General features: G+C 38.1%; 1 protein-coding gene and 1 non-coding gene across 7 annotated transcripts in view; both read left to right on the top strand.

The window, feature by feature from the left end:
• The window catches only part of LOC108050469 (filamin-A-interacting protein 1), a 79,737-nt gene that overhangs the window by 44,783 nt on the left and 13,056 nt on the right, over positions 1-21,898 (top strand). For 2 of the 6 annotated variants that reach the window (XM_044460335.1, XM_017132168.2), the window contains 2 exons: positions 6,623-6,760; positions 11,596-11,754. In XM_044460335.1, coding sequence (XP_044316270.1) covers positions 6,623-6,760; positions 11,596-11,754 — 297 coding nt within the window. Of the gene's footprint in view, positions 1-4,438; positions 4,904-6,622; positions 6,761-11,245; positions 11,488-11,595; positions 11,755-15,787; positions 16,860-21,583; positions 21,872-21,898 lie in introns of those variants that run through there. The other 4 variants (XM_017132169.2, XM_017132170.2, XM_017132167.2 and 1 more) reach the window with 4 other exon arrangements.
• On the top strand, positions 8,447-8,517 carry Trnag-gcc. The gene has a single exon. It is a non-coding gene; the product is annotated as a tRNA-Gly (tRNA).

Raw genomic sequence — 21,898 nt, 5'->3', positions numbered from 1 at the left:
TCAAAAAGATCAGCGTTTAGATCAGAAATCGAATTGATTTGATTTCACTGATTTATACATGTTTTGATTGATTTCTAATATTTAAGTGTATTTTGTGGGTAGACTATATATAAAAATGTTTTAAAATATCATAAAACTTTATTATCATCCAGAAAAAGTCAGCCATTGTTTTAAAAAAAAATAATAATATAATAAAATATTTTTAATATGCTTTATTCTTTTTATTAATTTACCCACATAATCAGAGAAGTTATGTGTCTTTGTTTATGAATGAATGATGAGAAGACAAGTCTTTGTTACTTACTCTTAAATAAGAATAGAATTGTCAACTCAATTTGCGCAATTTGACCAAATTAAAGGTGAAGCGATGTCGACAGCTCAATTAGACAACGAATGAGGTTGCTGTCGTCACTGAAAGAAGACGTCGGCCCACAGAGGGATTGTTCATTAGCGTTTGTACTGTCAAAACGAGGCAAATGTTGGCTTATGAAATTCACACATTGGCCTAATGCATTTTAGCCCATATGCAGTGCAGACGTTCACTGTGTATGTATGATTGGTCGCACAGAGAAAATCCTTGGATTTTCCGATAGTTAAGCTTCATACTATTCAGCTTAACCAAAAATAAAAACACATCGTATTTGTGGACAAATAAATATATTCAGTTTCTTAATGAATATTTCAAAATATTCATATTGAATAATAAATATGCAACTTTGTTATGTATAGTTTCACTTTATCTTTTTGTCTAATGGAAATATTTTTAAAACAAATCGCCGCCACTTGCCTGCCGGCAGTCAGAGGAAAAAGTGTGCCACATGAAAAAGAAATAAGGAAAAAAATTAGCTGGCAAATAAACCCCGTCCCACCAAAAACGAAAAGCAGGGGGCAAACGACAGCGTTTTAAAAATAAAATTGCATTATGAGCGCATTCACATTTGTATTTCCCATTTTCCCCTTTTTCGTTTTTGCAGGCAATAAAAGTATCCAACAGTTTGTGTACTCAGGGGCCATGGAAATTGTAAATGGAAACTTTATTAGAATACGCTAACTAATTGGGTTATTATTTAAATATTTTATTGGAATAAATGGGCAGTAAAATGTTAGAAGTTTGTGCAATAAGCGTGACAATTCTATTTGAGTATCAGCATATTAAAAATTCCCTACTTTCCAATTAACTTATCGGTTCTTTTAGCTTTCTAAAATCATTTAGAGAAAATTAACCCCATTTTAAGTGGTTTTGTAAACCGCTTGCCTTATGAATCATCATTCGATTATCTTTCCATTCTGGTTCTCATATACTTTGCTGATCCGTTTTCTGGTTACAGGGTATTAGACACACTCGCTTTTAAAGAACTATGCCATCGCCATCTTCTATATTTATCTATTGGCCCAGCGCCCTTTTTGTTAAATTTACTGGAGCAAATACCGAGGAATACAAAAATTTCAATGACATCATTTGGCAATTTAAACAGAAATACAAATTTGGGTTTACGAGTGAGTCTCAGTTGTTGGCCGACTGAACATTTTAATGGCAGCATTTCATTATATGCAGCTGATGCAGTTTTCCGCAGTTTGCTGTCAGTTTAACGATTGTTTATATTCGCATCTGCGGGGGTCTAGTGGTCAGTATTTCGCAGACGATGGGAGGAGTTTCAGTTTCCATTCACTGTTTTGCATGCCCAGACCCCAACTGTTTGTAATTTTTTAATGGGTGCACACATTTTATATTTATGCACATTTATAAAAAAAAATATGATAATTTGTTTTTCATTTTGCATTGGTAATTGTTAATTTTTATTGCCCGAACCGGGAGTCCCCCATAATTGCTCTCACTGAGTACAACGAACCCGTAGTTTACGATAGTTGCTGCCACATTAATAACTTGGTCCACTGCGTCCACAGATCGAAATGGAATTATTGGTCGTAATATTGGGAGCTATAATCTTTATATCCACCCGTGGACTTCAGGAAATAAAATCTTTTGTAGGCTTTTTTTATGGCTTATGGAATTAAGCGTTATCTGTCTTAAATGGGTCTTTGGGCTGACAGACATACTGTTTTTCTTTTTCTATTTAGGTTTTATGATCGTTGAATTAAAGCAGGGAATTGGGTTACTATTTACAATGATCTCAATTTTAATTTATTTCCTTATTTTAAAACAGCTTAAAAAGAGAATTAAACACAGGTTATTGGCTTCAAACTTAATTCAGAAACTTCGTCATATTTTTTCTCTTGGGTTCCACAATTTTCGCTGCACTTGTCTCGGTTAAATTATGTAGATTTATGCCCACCTCCGCCTTTATGCTGTCCTGGCGGGAAAGTTCCTTCCGAGCGCCTTCAACTGCGAGCTCGATTAATTGCTTTTCCAGCTTCCGCCGCTTTTTACCCGCTTGGGGAAAAGCTTGCCAATGAAAAATATTTAAACGCCCACACGGCGGCAACGACCAACTTTTAATTGAAAGTCATATTCAATTTTTGCATATTAAATTTAACAGGGCCCGCAGCAATTGGCGAAACTCGGATTCATCAGCTGCCATTCGCAGATGAATGACAACAGAATAAAAATAAAAGCAGCTGCGACCAATACAACATCGAGTTGCCCTTGAGGACTATCCCACAGCTTCCGTTTCACATTTGTTTTTGTGGTGGAAAACTTCCGGCATTTGAGGCATGTGACATTTGGTATTGAATCATGTGCCAAGTCATGTGAATTATGCTCCCCAAAGTTTTCCAATCGACTAAATTTGGAGCTAACAATGAATTCGAATGGCACTAAATATCCCCGAACATTTGACACCTTTCTGTGTTGCATTTCGGGCTAATTATAGTTGGCCTGGTCGGATTGACATTTGCAGGCCTGACTAAACTCACCGAACTGACTAAACTAAAGAGGGCGCCGATGCTATTCATAGCAATGAGGTTGTGCTGGGTCTATGGGATATTTTGTACTCAGTGATCCCAGACATGAAACGGGTATGCTCGATTTTGGAGAAAGTTGCAACGAGCTGCTTATATATATATTTTTGAATGGTAGAATTTTGTTGTCTTAAATACTACATCAAAGAAAGAACGATTTAACATTAGGATCAATTTTATTTTTAACAAACTTTCGAATACCGAAATGTTATTTTTCAATTATAAATATTTCAAATTCGCCAAAGATGTGACAACATAATATTAAATATTTAAGTCTTTCTTATATTTTAAGTCAATCAGGCAAGGAAAATAAAATGCGGTTGTCAAATTTATAGTTGGTATTGCTTATTATTCAATTTGTTGTGCAATTTGTCATAAATCCTTTTTGATTTATTCAACCTCCCTAAGCTATTTTCAAGAAATGCCTATAGCTTAACCACTGTGCCAGCATGAATTTCCCTTTTTATTGAAACCACTGGGAAACGTGTGTCATTTCCAATTTTTTTCACTCAGTTTCTTTTTGTGCCGCTGCTCCACATTCAAATGCTCTGCCACAAATCATAGCGTGCAATTTGTCAGCTCATTTCGGTTTGTGTTTCATTTTGGCTCGCCTTTGTTAAGTTATGATGACATTCAAACCTGTCAGCAACTGCCGTGCAAAGTCGGGGAAAAACTCGGAGAGGGGAGTAGGCACTTTTCCTCCACTCGAAGATTTATTTGGATTGTGTTGCAATAGTTTCTTGGGCGTCCAATGCACCTGCTTCGCTTCGCTTCGGTCGGCTCTGCTTTTCCCGTGGCGAAAATATCGGGGTCGCTTTGTCGCATAGAGTGTATTCTATTTTTTAGATCATTTATCATTCTAGTTGCGAAATTCCGCCAGCCGTTAGTCCAACAAACAGGCGCATTTATTTTTGCACTCAAAAAATAAAGAAAATAAATACTACTGTATAAATTGGGTGGCCTAATCTTCAAATACCCTATATTTTTTAAAGAATATATATTTGGACCATATCTTTAATATCTGAAATGAAAAAGACATACACATTATTTTGTACAAGACTGCTTTCAATTTGTAGTTTACAAAAATTGTTTAATTTGTATTTCCAGTAAGCACCTTGCCAAAGTTAGCATAACTTCCTGAAGGGTATAATAAATTGTTGCACCAGAGCCTTACGGTCAATTAAATATAAAATTGTTTTCATGTCTGGCCGATTAAGTATTTGTCTATTTCGGATTTGTGTGTCTAGGTTGTTGGCATCGTGAAAATATTTTACAGGCCACTATTCTATTTGAATGTGTGATTCTTGGAATGTTTTTACTTTTTTACTATGTGGAAAATGCCATAAAATTGAAGCGCCCCGTGGATGGCACCATTAACAATAATTTAATTAAATCGGATTACAGGGAGCAGAAAATGTGAGGTTTGAGGGGGAGTCAGTTTAATGAGGCGGCTAATTGAATTGGTTAATGTCCGCCAATTAAATCTAACCATTATAAATCCATTCATTGTCAACTGCAGAGGGAAATAAATGGAAAAAACTATTAAAAAAAAGACAATTTATAATGTCAACCTTGTGGTAATCATAGAGCAAAAGTAGTTTTGCAAACAAAAAATAAGTATAAAAAGTGAACAAAGCAAAATGCATTCAAGCGGGAATTGTCAGCGACATCAAATTAAATTTGCCGCCATCGCCGACGTCTGGAGATTGTGCGCGGGTGTAGCAATCGAGAGCCTGTGAAAGTGAAATTCGAAATCGTGATATCGATCAGAGCCAAGCACACACTCTCTTGCAGTCGCATCCGTGCAGGAAAACTCTTACGTGGATCACAGAAAATACACAAAAAAAATCTAACAAAATGGGGGCCCACAGCTCCAAGGAGAAACTGTCGCGTTCATATTCCGAGCGATATATCCACAGTCAGATGATCGAACGCGAACGCTTCGGCAGTTTTGGCAAACGGGCCTCCAAAGGCCTCACAAAAGGTGAGTGGGGTGTTGGGCGGTAGAGGTAAATAAATGCTAATGACTCGAGTCGTTTTGGGATAAGCCCACGTCGAGGGCATTAACTTGTAATGTAAACAGAGACAGAGTTGTGTAAGCATCTACCAAAAGATATGGTGTCTTTGCACCTTCCAAAACAAACAGTTTTTGGTGACATTTTTCGTATTACCTAACAAAATTATTACAAATTTAAGTTGAAGCGTTATTTTGAAGTGTTATTTTGTAGAATTTTCAATCGGGGGTGACAAAAAAAACTGTATGTATGTATATATCATATAAAAATTCAACTGATTTCAATCGATGAGATTTTGTGGCAACGTTAAATTTAGTTTTTATTTTTTAATCATAAAATATTGAAACAAATTATGAATAATATTACACCTATTATTACAAACAGGTGTAATTTTTATTCCATATGAATGCTTACTTTAAAATGAAGGCCAAAATATAATTATTAGCTTATATTATTGTGGCCTTAGCGAAAGTACTCTAAAAATTTAAATATAAAAACTTTAATCCTCTAAATATTCAACAAAAGCCCACCAATTCACGTATTCCATTCAGCGTCAGCAAACTTAATCCTTTTCCTCTTTGAAACTTTTTCGAAATTCCAACTGCTGTCTGTGGCTGCAGCACGGTTATCATCCCCGATATGCCACAAAAGGATTACGTGACTCCGGTGCAACGCTCTTCGCAGATAAAAGTTTCCCATTTGGCCTAAGCCGCGAGTGCAACTTTTATTTCCATGTCCATGTCCAGCACAATTAGCCGTCAGCTAAAGATAAAATTTATTACGTTGTCCGAGCAGCAGCTGCTATTGCCGCCGCTTCTGTGGTCGAGTCGGAAATGCATTTTTCCCGGCTCTGGCTGGCTCTGTTGATTACCTGGCCCTAAAGCGGGCACAAATAGTGGCTAACAAGTGCCAAGTCTGGGCAACTGGAACTGAAGATGGCCTGGTAAGACCAACAATAAAGGGTCGTTAAGAAGGCCCCAAGTTAACGTGAATCGAAGCTGATTAGTACGAGGCAGAGCATAAAATATGATTGAGAGCCAGGCCAGATAGCTAACTATTTGGTGGAAAATTAGATTAACCAGTATGAAACGTAAAGAAAGTTGTCTGCAAACGATTTTCATTTTGCTACACATCTTTATTAGCTTAAGTCCATTCAAACTATTAGAAACTTAAATTCTGAAATTAATATTTGTTTGAAGTACTTGCCAGCGATGTCTTAATGAATCCGCACCAAAACTAAAGTGCACTTGAGAAACTAAGCAACCAGAATCGTATTCGATGCCTTTCATGTGGAACTCCACTCCCATTGAGAACTAATGGATGCCTGCACTGGCATAATATAATTTCACCCTTTATTTGTGTACATGCTGGGGCAGACACTTCAATTATGGAAACGCTTTGTTTTAATCCACAAAACGTTAAAATGCAAATAGCGTTCCCTGCCGAAAAAAAAGACCCCCAGCTGATGGGGGAAAACAAGTGTGATTTTGCCTTTGAGTTATTAAATGGGAATCCGAGTGCATAACTCAACCCAACCCAGACACTTTAAAGCTTTGCGTTTCATGGCAACGTGTTTGCGCATAAATTACGCATCCGCATCCGCATCATTCACGTATTGATTGTAGGGAGCGACATGGTATTTTGCCTGGCATTTTGTTCATCTGTCCCCATCTTTTTGTTCTTTGCAGGAGCTGCCAAAAAGCGTGATGTGCGCAATCTGAGCATATCGCCAACCGATCTGGGACCGCCACCAAAAACTCAGCAGACGACCAAGGGTCAATCCACGCGCAGCAAATCATCAGCCACTCCCACGCCCACTTCAATACGTAAGTGCAGAAATTCGGTTCAGTTGAAATATGTTGAAAACTTAATAGTTGTAGCCATTTTATTTCGGGGTGCAAACTCACTGAGTTGGTCCCAAAATGATTTGTTTAAAAACGCTCTTAACATTGCCTAACCGAAAATATATATTCTATATATTTACACGGCCTGAAAAAATTGTTTTCGACTTCCTTTAACAAATTAAATAATTTTTAAGAGAGACAAATGGGGATTGTTTTTGGTTAAGCAATTGTTAAGTTATTATTGAGGCATATAGATGATTTAACAATTAGTGTTAGTTATAGCATTTGCCTAAAAATGTATTCAGAATACGGCTTAGCTATATATATGTATTATATCTGCTTGGGAAATTTACCAAATTATTTAAAACATTTTAAAAGATTTATTGAACAGTGCCTTTGTACCAACCGGCCAAACTAGTATCTCTGAGCTCTCCCATTGGAAGTCCCACGAAAACTCTAACAACTCTCTTACCGTTTGTAGACTTAAAAGTCTTTTTACAGCTTCTTGGAAATTCCCCTTGAAAGGTGTCAACTTTTGTCCAGAGCCGCCCTCGCCACGCCCCTTCTTTCCCTCAGAGGAGTAATACTTGGCTAAATGCGAAATCATCGCTCAGGTGAAATGCTCAACTTGTTGCCCTCAATGAATTGCTAAATCTGTCCACCTGGTCGCCCCCTTCCCATTCCCTTGCCGTAGAAGAGTCGTATCTTGACTGGACCAAGTCATGAAGTCGCTATATTTCAATTGAGGGCGTGTTTCAGCTCCCAGAGTCCGCTATGCTTAGTTGGAGGGAAAACAATTTAGCGCTCCATTCCCACAGTTGGCTGTAAGGAAAACTGGGGAAAATCGGTGCCAGCTGCAGTGTGACAACAGCTGCTGAGGTGACATTATGTCTCCAGGCTTCTGGCTCCTCGCAGCTTGCCCCAAACTCCTGGCGATTTCTGTGCAATGTGTGCCTTTGAATACTGCGCAAATTCGGCATCGTTGACTCACTCCTTGTGAGTCATCATCAAGTTGAAATGAGTGTGGTAATTGATTCGGTGGAAACTGCCCGAAGTTACTGATTGCTTCATTGATTTTTTTTGTGATGAGATGTCCAGGGGAGTTTATTTGTTGCAAAGATACATGACACACATTTGGACATTGCTTCATCGGGGGTGCCTCTTAAACTTCTTTAAGGAATTTTTAAACGAGTTTATTTCTCAATTGATTTAAAAATATTATTTTGTATTTATGTTTATAAATAAATTGTGCAATTAAAGATGTAGAGTTACTATTTGAATACAATCGTGATGTTTAAATTAAATAAAGTTAAAAGACATCTTTATTATTTTTTTCTTTCATCAGTTTAAAGTTGGTAGCAATCAACAATAGTTTTTAGCATAATTCACATGTCTGCAGCATAGTAATCAAATCAGTTTTGCCACATGTGCAATTAACGAATTTCGAAAGACAAGCCTCAATCAACTTTTTCTCTTTAGCTTATTCTATTCGTGTAGAATTTCGATGACCCCATAATTTTCATTTGCTTTGCAGATAGGAAAGTGGGGCAATGGAAAACTGAAACACTAAACTTAATAAATTTTAGATCCGCTGTGATTGAACTATTATAAGCAATCGGAGTTTATAAAAGCCTTAAGAGGACATTTTGGCAGAGCAATTTCACCGAAGCATCGGTGGTTCAGTGGTAGAATGCTCGCCTGCCACGCGGGCGGCCCGGGTTCGATTCCCGGCCGATGCAAATTAACTTTTTTTTTCTTTTATTCCGTCGCATTTGCCTGTGCGGATTTCATTATTTTTTTTACGGTCGTGCCCGGGTCATGCAAATGTTTGCAGGCCTGCATAAATTAGCCTTAATAGGGAAATTCATTGTGTTCGCCTGCCGAGATGTTGCTAAATTGCTCGAAATGTCGCTAAAAAAATGCCTCCTCCGCTGAATTCCTTGTGGGGCATTCTATTTATAAAGTAACCGGCGAAAGAGTCTAATTTAAAATTACTTTAGCCCCTCTTCCCGATCACAGTGATCATTGTCCAGGGAATGCAGAGCGCACATGCTTATCGCGATATTTTCTCATTGACTGCAAGCAAAAGAAAAGCATGAAAAACGATGGTGAAACGTGTTTTGCATATTTAAAGTGGGAAAAACAAGCTTTGTTTGTGCTTGGTTCACGCTCTCTTCTGGAATTTCTTGTACTAATTAAGATTTACTTAGCCAACATGCAATTTCGTGCAATTAATGCCTCCAAAGATTAATCAAAACAAAAAGGAGAAGTATTTAAATATGAGTTTTTTGCACTGGCTGGGAAACAAACAAGACAATTGCAGCTAATAACCAACGGTGATGATACCTCAATCAGCTTCTAGAGAAGTTTTCTTTCAAGACGTGCCTTAAATTCTTTTACCTCGACACCATTGCAACTGATAAACAGGAGTTCTATTAACCAAAGTTCGCTGCTTTTCAGCACACCCACCATGAAGCGCGATTCCAGCTAATTTGATCGGTTTTAATCGCAAAAAACTATTCAGTATTCACTGGACACATCTGTGGGGCAAAACGTGATGGTCTTAAGCCCACACTACACACACACTCTTTAGCCCACGTCTGCCGGTTGGCCAAAAGAAAACACCCAAATGATTATTGGCATAATTGCGCAAGATCGATTGAGTCGTCGGCACTTTCGCACCTCTTTGTATCGTTCAGATAGGCTGCCCACGCACCTGAATCGAAGAGTGTTGAAAGAAATCCGGTTACTGGGAATGGTAATTGCCCATGGACTTCGATATATGATTTAGCCGAATAAAACTGGGATAACTGAGATTCTTTATGGGTGGTAAACTCCCCGTATCGTGGCTTGAAAGTTCACAACTCGCGTCTGACATTGACATTCGTGGCATTGTAAACTCTTTTTTCGGCCTGCACAATTCCATTGTTTGTACTTGTCCGGTTTTTTGCCGCCTAGACTTGTACTAGCCATTTATGGCTTCTGGCGCTGGTTTGTTTAGCTTTATTTTATTTTTCCTTTTTACCTTATTGCCTTTTTGTTTTTGCGGTTAGCATTGAAACCGAATCGGTGACAACCGGGCTAAAAGATTTCAGCACGAGCTGGAGAATTACCAGAGACAATATGGGAGATTCGATACGGGTTCCCGAGTGGCCGTGAGGTCAGTTGCGGACGGTCTTGGGGAGTACCTAGATCTGATACCCAAGTACGTAGCTAGGTAATACAATGTGGAACTTTTTATCCACCCTATGTAAAAAGTATTTGTATTTGTATATACCTTAGGAAAACCCCCAACTAAACCTAAAAAACTAATTTACGTACTGAAATACTTATATATATGTTATAGTTTTCAAATTTGCTTAATACCAATACATTGCATTATTTTCGTTTAGCAAAAATAAAAGAATCGCACTGAAAAGTGAAGTTAGGCTAATGCCACGCAGGCACGTTATATTTATTTTTCTTTTCAAATGTTTTTGTAATCATAAAACCAGAGTATTTCATGCAAAAATACTTCGAGAAAAGCTTATTAAAATTAAAGAATGGAGAACTAATTTTTTACCTTTTATTTTTCCTAGTTTCTTAAAAAATTAACATAACTTAGGATATGTACCTTAGCTAGGTCTAAAAAATAGTGCACCGATTGTGGACAGCACTGTCCGTGGAATACAAAAAGAAGCAAATTATGCTAATTATTCAAGGAAACCTGTATGGAGTTAAGAGAAAGCTTTAGAAGCCAAAGAGTTGATGAACTAAGAGTTTTCAACTTAAGAGATCTAACATATGTTTAAAAGAGATCTTTAGCAACATTTTAGCTCTTTCATACTGCTTTGTTACTCTTCGCCAACATTTCCACTCGATAAACTGCTTGTTCAAGCATTAGCAGCCTTTCATTGCATATGTAAATACAAATAATAAATAAAATATTCTTAAGTCCTTAACTCCTTAAGTACAAAAGCTTGTTTTCCTTATTTATGTTGTATTTCTTAAAATATAAAGACTTGAATTTATTTATAGTTTAGGAAGCAAGGTTTCTCCTGCCACCGCAACTTTGTGATCTTACAGCAACATATGTACTGCTTTATGCACTGCTTGCCACACGCACTTGCCACCTTATACGCTGCTCTAAAACAGGTGTTTCTGTTGCGACTGGCATTCTTTCCCCGTTTTGCACCTTGTGCACCTCGTTGCAGCCTGAAAATGCAAACTGGTTTTCTTTTGATTTCATTAATTTGGTCAAATTATGACATGCTGGGCGGCCAGCGGCGGCTCGGGATCGTTATTTCCTCCACTGAATTCAGATTCAGATTCTGATTTTTGCCTTTTCTGCGCTCCCTGCCATTTGTGAACTCAAGTGCATTGATAGCCAGAAAGCGGGAATTTGTTTGTTTTAATTTTATCATAATTATTGGAACCAGCAGGCCCAGTCAAAAAATTCATATCCCAATAGACACACTCCGAATAAATAGAACATACAAAACATCAGAATTATTAGCCTATTTTCACATTAATAAAGTACATTTCCGGCTTACGTTTTTATTCTTTTTATCATACTCCGAATGTGAGGGGGGCGTTTGGAGTGATAGAGATAAGGACAAGCGGAAATATGGGTTTAGTTCGATTTTTTCGCAAACATTTTGGCAGTAAAAATTTAATGAAAAGTCATATAGATGAAAGTAAAGAAAATGATGAGAACGACGAGATAAAAAGTGAGTCTTATCGGTTATTGTGGCAAAGGCCTAAAAGTATGCTGCGCTATTTAAGTGTTCGTACAAATTTAAATAAATTACGAGAGATTTTCCCACTTATCATTGCAGATAAACGTTTGAATGGCACTTCGGGAAGCCCTGCTGGCATTGCAACACCCCTCAAAGGAGTGGCCACAAAATCCGCCACCACAAACAAGCAGCCACAATCGGCGAAACTTAAATCAGGCACGATTATTAAAAGCCCCTCAGTTGTCGGCGTTTCCGAGGGTAAGTGTCAAATAAAAAATGGTTTCGAACAAGTTAATTACGCGCGCGAAGGGAAATCGAAATTGGAGCACTTCAAATTGATTGTAACCCCATTACTTATTTCCTATTTCCCTTTTGGTCAATCGAAAGATACGAAGTGAAAGCATACGAAATTCAAGTTTATTTCAAATCAAATTAATTTTTTTTTCTCAACGTGCCGCCAAAGTTATTTGTCTGTCCAAAAAAATTTGGTACAATGGCACAATGGCCGATGAAATAAGTTTGCCTGTCCATTGCAAAATGCTCTCTTGGGGACAGTTTTTGGAGCTTAAGAGTTTAGGCAACTTTTGTAATTAATATTAAGGCAGCTAATTAGCCATTTGCGGATTAGGGACTTAGCCACTGCCACACGCGTTTGCACAGTTGTCTAGTTCCATCTTGCCACCTGTTCTGGTGTCAAATGCGTAGCACACCTCTAAATGATTTTAATAGTTAAGGTGATAGTTTGGTGTGGGCTCGGCATTGGGCTATATACATATAAAGCATTTATATACATTAGCTAGCGATGCACTGGGGTTGGGCAGAATGCCACTAATAGGCGGTGATTATCTTTATGGAATTCGTCTATACGACTTGTTTAACTTGTTGGTCTTCTTCGCCCGCAAATACAGTAATGACTGGCAAGGGTGGCACTTAAAATGTATACTTATTTAATACTTGATGGTTCCTAGTTCACCTGAAAGTCAAGAAAAGGTATATAATATAAATAAGACCATCTCATAAAAAAATTATAATTGTAATTTTCAGTTACTTAAGGTAAATGAAAAGAAAACTCAAAAGAAATTATTTTCTTATTTATATTTTTAAAGTCACTAAAAACCACTTGCATTGAAAATATTTCAAGAAAAGCCCAGTCTGCACTGTTTTCTAATAGTGGTTACCAATATATCTTCAAAGTTTGGCCATTCAATTCAATTTCAGTGGCAAAACTCCCCTACTTCCTTTTCGCCTATCAGTTTTGGTCTTTATCTTCAGCCCGTTCAGCAGTTGAGTAAGCCAGTGAATTTACTGGTTAAGTTTACTCGCCATGTTTCCGCACATATAATACATACATACATACATACGTGTGTAGTGCTTACATAATCGTGTGCATGACCCCCACTTGGCAGGTGGTTCTAAATAATGGCCCACACACAACACTGGGAGAATTTCCCCCTTTATTCCGTTTGCAAATGTCACAACTTGTTTATGGCGCTTTAACGAAATTTGCTTTGATGTTCAGCGAGTTGTAGCTGCTGCCACAGTGCTTTTTGTTCTTGTTTTTCATACTGGGCGTTGGTGTACGCTCCACTGAACCCCGCAGCACTCTTCACCCCACCCCCATCCCCACTTTCGAGCCACTGCAGCGTTTTGGCTTATTTGAAGTTAAATTGTTTGTTAAATGTTTTGAATGCCCCTTCGCCTTTTTCTGTGGGAATATTAGCACAGACACAGAGCTTGAAGCAATCAGTTTTCACCCACACTCTTTATGGCGCTGAGTTCGACTATTTTGTCGAATTTTATTTATTGCTTTCACACCATCCACTTTGGGGGAGCGATCAATTAAGTTGTCATTTAATTTTGATTGTGCGTGATTGTGGCCCGCATGTGAAATAGACATTGAGAAAGTGGTACAAGATACAACGATGATATCTGAATGCCCTGCTTTGCTTTGGGCCACACAAAATAGGAACGGATACTAAAATACCAAAAAATAATGGTAACAGTCAAAGCCTCTATCTAAATAAAGCAAAACATCAAATATGTTTGTTTATATATGAATTGTTGCTTGTATTCATCAGAATATGTTTTTAGGTGTATTATATACAACTAACCAACTGATTTCAGCAAGTAATTTTGCAATTATATTTTGTAAATCAAATCCAAATATATTCGTAATAAACGCAGACTGAAAGGGTATACTAGAAAAAATCTTTTTAAAACGCACGCCAACTCTTTTTGGTTGGTTTGCTTTTGGGTGTGTGTATTTATTTGGCTTGTGTGTGGCCAAAAGGCGCCCATTATCTGACTGCTTGTTTTCACTCTAATTTATGGCCTACACACATCAAGTTCATTGATTTCGCCGTTGTCGTCGCTATCGTGGGCTTTTCTTTATGGCCATTTTTCACGCTTTTACCCGATTAATTGTCAAGCGTTATTCGTTATTCAGCTGCTCCGATGGCACGCTTCGAGAAAGAAAATATCATCGTAATCTATTAACTGTTTTGCATTTTGCAATTGCAATTTGCTGATGAACATTTGCAAAAAGAAGTTAATGGCCGCCCCTCTTCACTAGAAATCAAACACCAACACGCACCTTTCCAGTATTTTTGCGTTTTGCTTTTTTCGTGCCTTTTGTTTGGAAATACTTTTACTTTTCTTTCGCGGGTTTCTGCCATGCGTAACCAATGTAAAAAATATATACCCTGCCATGTACGTATGAAAAATTATTACTACTTTGAGTATTGAGTACGTTAACGTTTCCATAACAATTTGCAATTCATTTCAAGCCCACACATGAACCGCTTTTGTAAGGCGAAAGATTTGTAAGAAAATAGCTTGGCTCATTTACAAGATTGCTTCATTGGTGGTCGTTGCAGTCGGTAGGAAATAAAGTAATTGAAATATTGTCAAACAGATTGTTCCATACTAACAATAAACGCAGGCTCATTATTTCTAATTTATAAGGAACATTATTAACCCACCTCTGGCCCATAATAATAAATTGCTACTAACAATAAACGAAGGCTTAACAATGTGATTTCCTATATAGTTTCTGGTTAATAAACAGCACTAATTAACCCACTTCTGGCCCATAATAATACATTAACATACTTTAACCCAAAAAAAAGTATTGAACTGTCAGCAAACATTTCACAAGCTTAATTCGCATGACAAATTTATGCAAGAAGAGAAGATGAGGTTTTCTTCTGCCTACTTCGTGGGTTTTTATAATTTGCACACAAAAGTTCGACTAAAACCGAAGCCAAATATTGCATAAATTGTTGAGAGCCTAGAGACCAAACTGTGGCTCTTAGGGCTTGGGTAATTTCGGCTTTGAATAATATATTTTGGCGTGAGAACTACGTTTTATGGTAGTTATGCATAAATTTGTATCGAGATATTTATGGGCATATACATTTTAAATAATTCGCAATATTTCGCAAGCTATGCAATGAGAGTTCGCTTTCTTCGATTCAACAATTGTTTTGGGGCTTACGTAAGTCCCCGATTCCTATTAATCTGAAACTTTCAGTTTTTGGATTACATTCAATATCCGGCACATGCCATGCTTATTTTCTTGTTTAATCAATTTTTTGTGGGGGGTTTTGGTTTTGGGTTTCGGGGTTTATAATATTTAATTTGCTAGATATAGGTCAGGATGGAACTGGCTGTTTTATCACGTTGGCCAATGCTATTCAATAGAAATGCTTTCTTGTCTGGCCATAATTATCGCAGCTTAATCTCTTCCAACTTGATAAAGTTTATAGCCCTCGAGCTTCTAACTGGAGCGTGGCTCTTAATGAGCTGTGCCCGCTCAACGCGGAGTTCTTGCCATCCGTAATCACTTCAAAGTTTTCTCCTCTTGGTTTTTATATTTCTACTTGGATTTTGCATACGCTCATATGGCTGTCGGTTGAAAGACTACTTTTGCTATTGGCCAACTGTGACGCGAAAGTCACGGCGACAATTTTTGAAATAAGAAAAAATATATAATTACAATCTCCACAACAATAACTGAAGCTGAGATAGAAATGATGTGCGGCAACTTTTCTTGGAAACTCAAAGTCAACAAATAAATAACAGTGAAAGGGGAGGTAACTTTCGATTGGATAAATCATTAAAATGTTGACCCTTTTGAAGTTTATTTAAAATGATTGCCATTTAATTTTTTTGATTTTTAATTTTTTTTGATTTTTAATTATTGATACCTTCAGTTTTTCAAGATATTTACCATTTGATTTTCTGTCATGGGCAAATGAAATTCTTTTTAGGAATTATCCAAAATTAGCTTTGGTCAAAGCATCTGTTATTCTCGTTTCATAGCATTGTCTAAATTCAAATTTTATCATTCATCAAATGTACGCAGAACTTGTGTTTTTTTTACAAACATTGAACGTGCCCGATTTTAGTATTTAACTTTATGTAAGCTGCCGATTTAGTGGCTTGCTTTTGCTGCGCGGCCTCTGCAAAGTCGCTGAAAGCTAGAGTTGAAGTAGAGTTTAAGTGGAAGTTGGATTGTTTGGTTGTTGGATTGGAATTGTAAGACTAAAGTTAAAGCCGGCGACCAAGGCAGCGACGTTGGCGTCGGCAGAGAGCGAGATCCACAAGTTTGCCGTTCGTTTGTGGATCCGCGGTTAGTTGCGTGCCGAACTCTGAAACCGCCGGTCGTCTGTCTGTCTTTTATTCGCTCAGTGTACGGTCAGTGGTTTATGACAATTGCAAATACGGTATAACAGTGCTCGTGTCGCCCAGTTTGAGAGCCACTGAGTGCGGAGGGCGCATGCTCCAGAAAATGGGTCTCAACGAGTTTGTGTCACTGTTGTACGGCTCCTCGCAAAGTCTGAATGCCAACAAGGACGCGTCCACGTCCACGTACTCATTGCCAACGGTTGCGGATTGGAAACAGTTCCAGCAGATGTTGAAAAATCACAAAAATGTGCAGGCCAAAAAGTACGGCTACAAGGATTATCATCAAGCGCAGGATGTGAAATATGGCAAAATCTATTCGGGTATTGGATCGGGAGGAGGTGGTGGTGGAGGAGGAAGCGCCGGCGGAGGAGGAGGGGTAGCCAAGGGAGAGGGCGATGGCGGTGGCATCAAGAAGCTGCTCAACAACAACAGCACCATACAGAACAATAACAACACGGCCAAAACATCACGCATCCCCACCACCACAACCAAATCCATGCCCTCCTCAGCCTCCTCCTCTGCCAGCAGCGAACTGGATATATTCCGCTCGTACAGCAAGAAGTCCATCAAGTCCTCGCTGACATCCTCGACGCCATCGAGCTCCTTCCTCTGGAACTCCTTTCGCATGCCACGCAAACAGAAATCTTCGCTGGCCGAGAAGAAACGAAGTGGCGGTGAGTAGCGGGAAAAAATCAATTTCTAAATTAGGAGAATCTGCGCGCCACACACAGAAAAATAGATAAGAATTTTATCATATAACTTTTTGGGAAATGTTCTCCATTTAAATTGTTAAAAATCAAATACAAATTCTTTTTGGTGGGAACAATTTTATAGTACAGTTTGATTTTAATGTAAAATCTTGGAATTCTAATCTAAAATCATTTGTTATAAATATTTACAAGATATATATGAATTGTATTTTCAATTAAGTAAATTCATTTTAGCCTACACCAAATGCACATGATCTTAATTTGATCAGTGGTTTTTCTTTTAATATTTTTGATTAAGATTTAAAGTGTCACTTATGCATAACTCGTTTCAGAGTTTCCTATTTTTTATCTAGGGTTTTTTTTTTTTAATTTAATCTTTTTAACCCTGCTTATGTTTCAGAAAAAAAACTTTTCTTTTTGTGCTTAATTGTTAATTGCCTGGAGCAGAAAAGATTTAGTCTGATATACCCTAACCATCTGAGTGACCCATTTTGTTCTCCTTCTCCTCCAACGAGAGAACAATGGGGAATTGTTTTATTTTTTTGGCCGCCGGCTATTTGGCTAACAAGAGAGTGAAAGATGAGATGGAAGATCTCTGAATTGGACTACACAAAAAAACCCTGCGAATCGCGTTGTATAATTCGAAAATTGCTTAGGCATGACCCACAGCTCAAAGCGAGAAGAAGTCTAACGGCATCCAAATCTATCTTAGTTATAGGGTATGGACAATCTAATGTTCCCTACTAATGCCAAACGAGGCGTTACAATACTTACAGCCTACAGCAGCTGGAGCTTGTCCTCCTAATTTCTTTTTATATTACTCCACTTTATGTTTAAGGTATTTTGACTTTTTGCTCAGCGTGGCAAATACGATTTTTGTCGTCTCTCTTTTGCCATTTCATTATTTTGGCTTAATTATGAAACTTTGCTTTTTGCTTGAGCTCCTAAAAATAAACTCTAAACACATAAAAAATAACATCTTAATTGCTTCGGTTTTTCATTTTTCATATGCCAAGTCATTTGTTTGGCTTGAATGTTGAGACACAGTGAGATCACCAAGACAAATAAATGATTTGACAAAAGTTTTGGCGCTTTTCAGTTTAATACTTTAGTATTATAAAGCTTTTTTACAAGAACAATTTATTTTGCGCATAGCTTCATAATCATGATGTACTAATTTCCAATGTTGTTTTCTTTTCTTTTTCTGGCTTTGTAAGCTATTCTTAATCCTTTTTGAGATATCCTAACTGATTGGCAGGCTTAGCGTTCCCATTCAATATTAATGGGTTTTAACACTTTTACACGAAAACATTGTGGCTTTTACTGCGCATGTGTCGCCTTTCAGAGGCGCAACAAGAAAATGGAAACCGCAAGCTGGCCGGTTGCCTCATCTTCTTGGCCATGGACCAATATCGATTTTTTCTTTAGAAGGCGCCTACTCAAATGTCTAGTCTTTCTTTCTGTTTCTACTTTTTGTGTCTTGTAAGATTCCCTCTACTAAATACCCCAATGATGACTCATCTGCGTGCTACCCTAAACAAGCAAATATCACAACTTTCTCTCTCTGTCGTTTGGCTCAGCATAAAAATTGCATAATGTACTTTTTCACTTGTGTTTGTAGTGTGACACACTGACACTCATTGTGTATGAGATATATGACAGCCGCAGGAGTCAGGACATGCGCAGTTCGTCGCAGAGAGGCTCCACTGTTATACGCGACTTGTTTACAGTGCCGCTAAAACCTCTGCGTTTTTATTAAGCCATTTTAGTGCGTTTTTCTTGGTTTTATTGTCCATAATGAATTAATAAATTGAAATTGGATAAGGGGAAAAGACTGAAATATGGCAAAGGCAATTAAATCAACGCTGCTGCGTTCATTAACGGTGCGGTTGCGCTTTTTGGCGCTACCAAACTGTGACCACATGCCTTTTTAATGGAGTCAAGTGCAGGCAGTAAAGAAATAACACAAGTCCAAAGCCAAGTGGCGGCTTCTGGGCAACAGAGCGCAACAAATTGTTGCCGCCGGTGGAGAACTCGGACCCGGGGAAAATATGTAAAGATATAGAGAGAGCACACCGCCAATTGATTGATCAATGGCTTTCAGACTCAACTTTTGGCCAACGGCCAAGTTGTCAAGCGGACACCACGGGGCGTATGCGCAATCCCATTTAATTGCCACAGATAAGCATTGAACTTGCTCTTCTTCTGGCCAAGATAGCCTCTATAATTAAGGCCGTGGGCCTGTTGCAGCTGCTTACATTATATGCAAATGGCCAACAGCACTAATCGATTTCAAATGGGCTTATGGGACATTTAAAAGTGGATTATGGCAGAGATTGCAATGAGATTATGTTGGCTTACTCAAGATTTAAAATCTAGTAAAACTTAAACCAATTGAAAGCTGATTTGTAATTGTGAAATAACTGGTTCTCATTTTAAACACACCTAGAAAGTCTTTAGTTTGAATACACTTTAATGGCAAAAGCTGTTTAATTTTTAAAAATTAAGTATACTTTAGGCATTTTATGTATTTTTTCAGAGGCACAGCCATATGCCTGTCTTTTGTGATAAAATATGTTCATTAATTATGTATTTAATGACTGTATAATAAAATTTCGAAAATAATAAGTATTTTCTTTCACATGGTTTTTATAATTTGCAAAAATTTCCATCAATTCGCCACGCTGCCCAACTTCCATTTGCGCGTTATAATTTGAAATTTGTGCGTGGATAATTTAATAACCTTTCGTCTGCCACTTCGCGTCTTTACCCATTACTCCAGTCTGCCATTCCCCCATTTCTATTTAGTTCTTTGGCCAATTCGTCGCGACGCTTTGCGAATGGCTTGGAAGGCCAAATAAAACCCAACAGACCCTAGATAAAACTATGCCAACAGTTTTTTTATTGAATTACGCACAGCGACGTGCGAAGTGTCGGGCTTTTCTTTCTCTGTAATTTGTGTCCGCCGCTGGCAGTGCAATTAACACTCGTTGACAAGTTCACTGGGCCATGCCACACTGTCCCTTACTTATTTAACTTACTTAACCTATCGCGCGAACCGCCCACGCTATTTGGCGACCAACAACAGCTGCTATGATTTTGTGGCATTAAATTTTGATTTATACTGGGTCATTAATTAGCTGCCAGTCGCAGTTTTTTTTCGCCCTCTTTCGGCTACTGTAAGTGAAACGAAAAATTAATTAAGCATTGCTCATACGCCGCGTTGCCCGCTCATTTTGCGCCTGCTAAGGCAATTAAGTGACCCCCATGGATGCACTCTGGCATCGGCATCCTCAACTGCTTTTGTCACCAGTCCTCCATTGAGAATAATAATAATTTACTATCCCTATGTCTCCCATTTGGCTGACGTCACAGTTTGGTTCTGTGCCTTTTTTAATTACGCGCCCCATAGCTGATTTTTTGTTCATTAATGCTGTGCACATATGAACATGAAGTACACTAAAAATAATACCAAGTGCTTTTAGATTTAATTTGTTAAGGAATAAAACCAATAGATATTTTTAGGCAATAATTAATTTATAAGTATATATTAAATCTAATTTCTATTAGCAGAAAACATGGAATTATACTAAACAAGATATAAATATTTTGTAAAATGTTGCTGTATTTTCTTTCGGGACCCTTTTTTTCTTCTGTGTATTTCTGCGCCTTTTGTGCGATCCCATAATCCACCACATGGTGAAATCAGCTCCACAATTAGCAACAAATGCGTGGCGTACGAAGATCAACGATCAACGACGAAGACGACAACGAGCAAAAGCGCGCCTCTTTATTATACCCTTGCAGAGGGTATTATAATTTTGGTCAAAAGTGTGCAACGCAGTGAAGGAGACATCTCCGACCCTATAAAGTATATATATTCTTGATCAGGATCACCTCCTGAGTTGATATAGCCATGTCCGTCTGTCCGTCTGTCCGTCTGTCCGTCCGTCCGTCTGTCCGTCTGTCCGTCTGTCTGTCCGTCTGTCTGTTTCTACGCGAACTAGTCTCTCAGTTTTAAAGATATCGAATTGAAACTTTGTACACACCCTTATTTCCTTTGCACGCAGTATATAAGTCGGAACGGCCGGGATCGGCCGACTATATCCTATAGCTGCCATATAACTGATTGATCGGAAATGCCATAACTCTGTTGTTTGTTAAGTTAGGAAGTTGGGACTCTCTATGGGTATTATATTTGGCCAATCAATCCGACGTACTAAATTTCATAAGGATCGGACGACTATATCTTATAGCTGCCATATAACTGATTGATCGGAAATGCCATAACTTTAGTGTTTGTTAAGTTAGGAAGTTGGGATTTTCCATGGATTTTATTTTTGCCCAATCAATCCGACATATCTTGATATGATGTATATAGATGCCATATACATAACTGAACGATTGGAAATGCCATAACTTTGGTGTTTTTACGGTTAGGAAGTTGGGATTTTTTATGAGTATTAAGAACGCATCATATGAATAATTTTGGAGAATATAATTTGCAGAATATTCTGCAAGGGTATTTCAACTTCGGCTCCGCCCGAAGCTAGCTTTCCTTTCTTGTTTTGAATTAAATTCGTTAACAGTTTATGTTTAGAAGTTTGCGCTATCGTATCGCCAGCTCGTCGTTGTTCGATAATTTAATTTGTGTCGGCGGTAATATTTTGTCGTTGATACTCAAAGCAGTTTAAATCAGAAGCGAACAATGTGAATCGGCAAAAACAGTGCGTAGAAATCGCAATCAAAGGGTTTTAACATCATTAACGATGTCCCCAAGTGTCGTCAATTAAAATCGATCCACTCCGTGGTGCCACCGATGGCAGCAATGCGTCCATTAATTGAAATCCCAGTGCAGAATTAAAGCAAATAGAGCGGAAGCACTGCGATGGAAGTGTACAACGTGGGCGGTGGTGGTGAAGCTGTCAATGCGGATTCATTTGTGAACTGCGATTATGAGGACGAGGGAATTGGCGGTAAGCCATCGCAGGGATTTCAAATTG

This window comes from Drosophila rhopaloa, unplaced genomic scaffold, assembly GCF_018152115.1.
Source record: "Drosophila rhopaloa isolate 14029-0021.01 unplaced genomic scaffold, ASM1815211v1 contig_2, whole genome shotgun sequence".
Classification (NCBI taxonomy): domain Eukaryota; kingdom Metazoa; phylum Arthropoda; class Insecta; order Diptera; family Drosophilidae; genus Drosophila; species Drosophila rhopaloa.
This window is presented reverse-complemented; position numbering and strand designations above follow the sequence as displayed.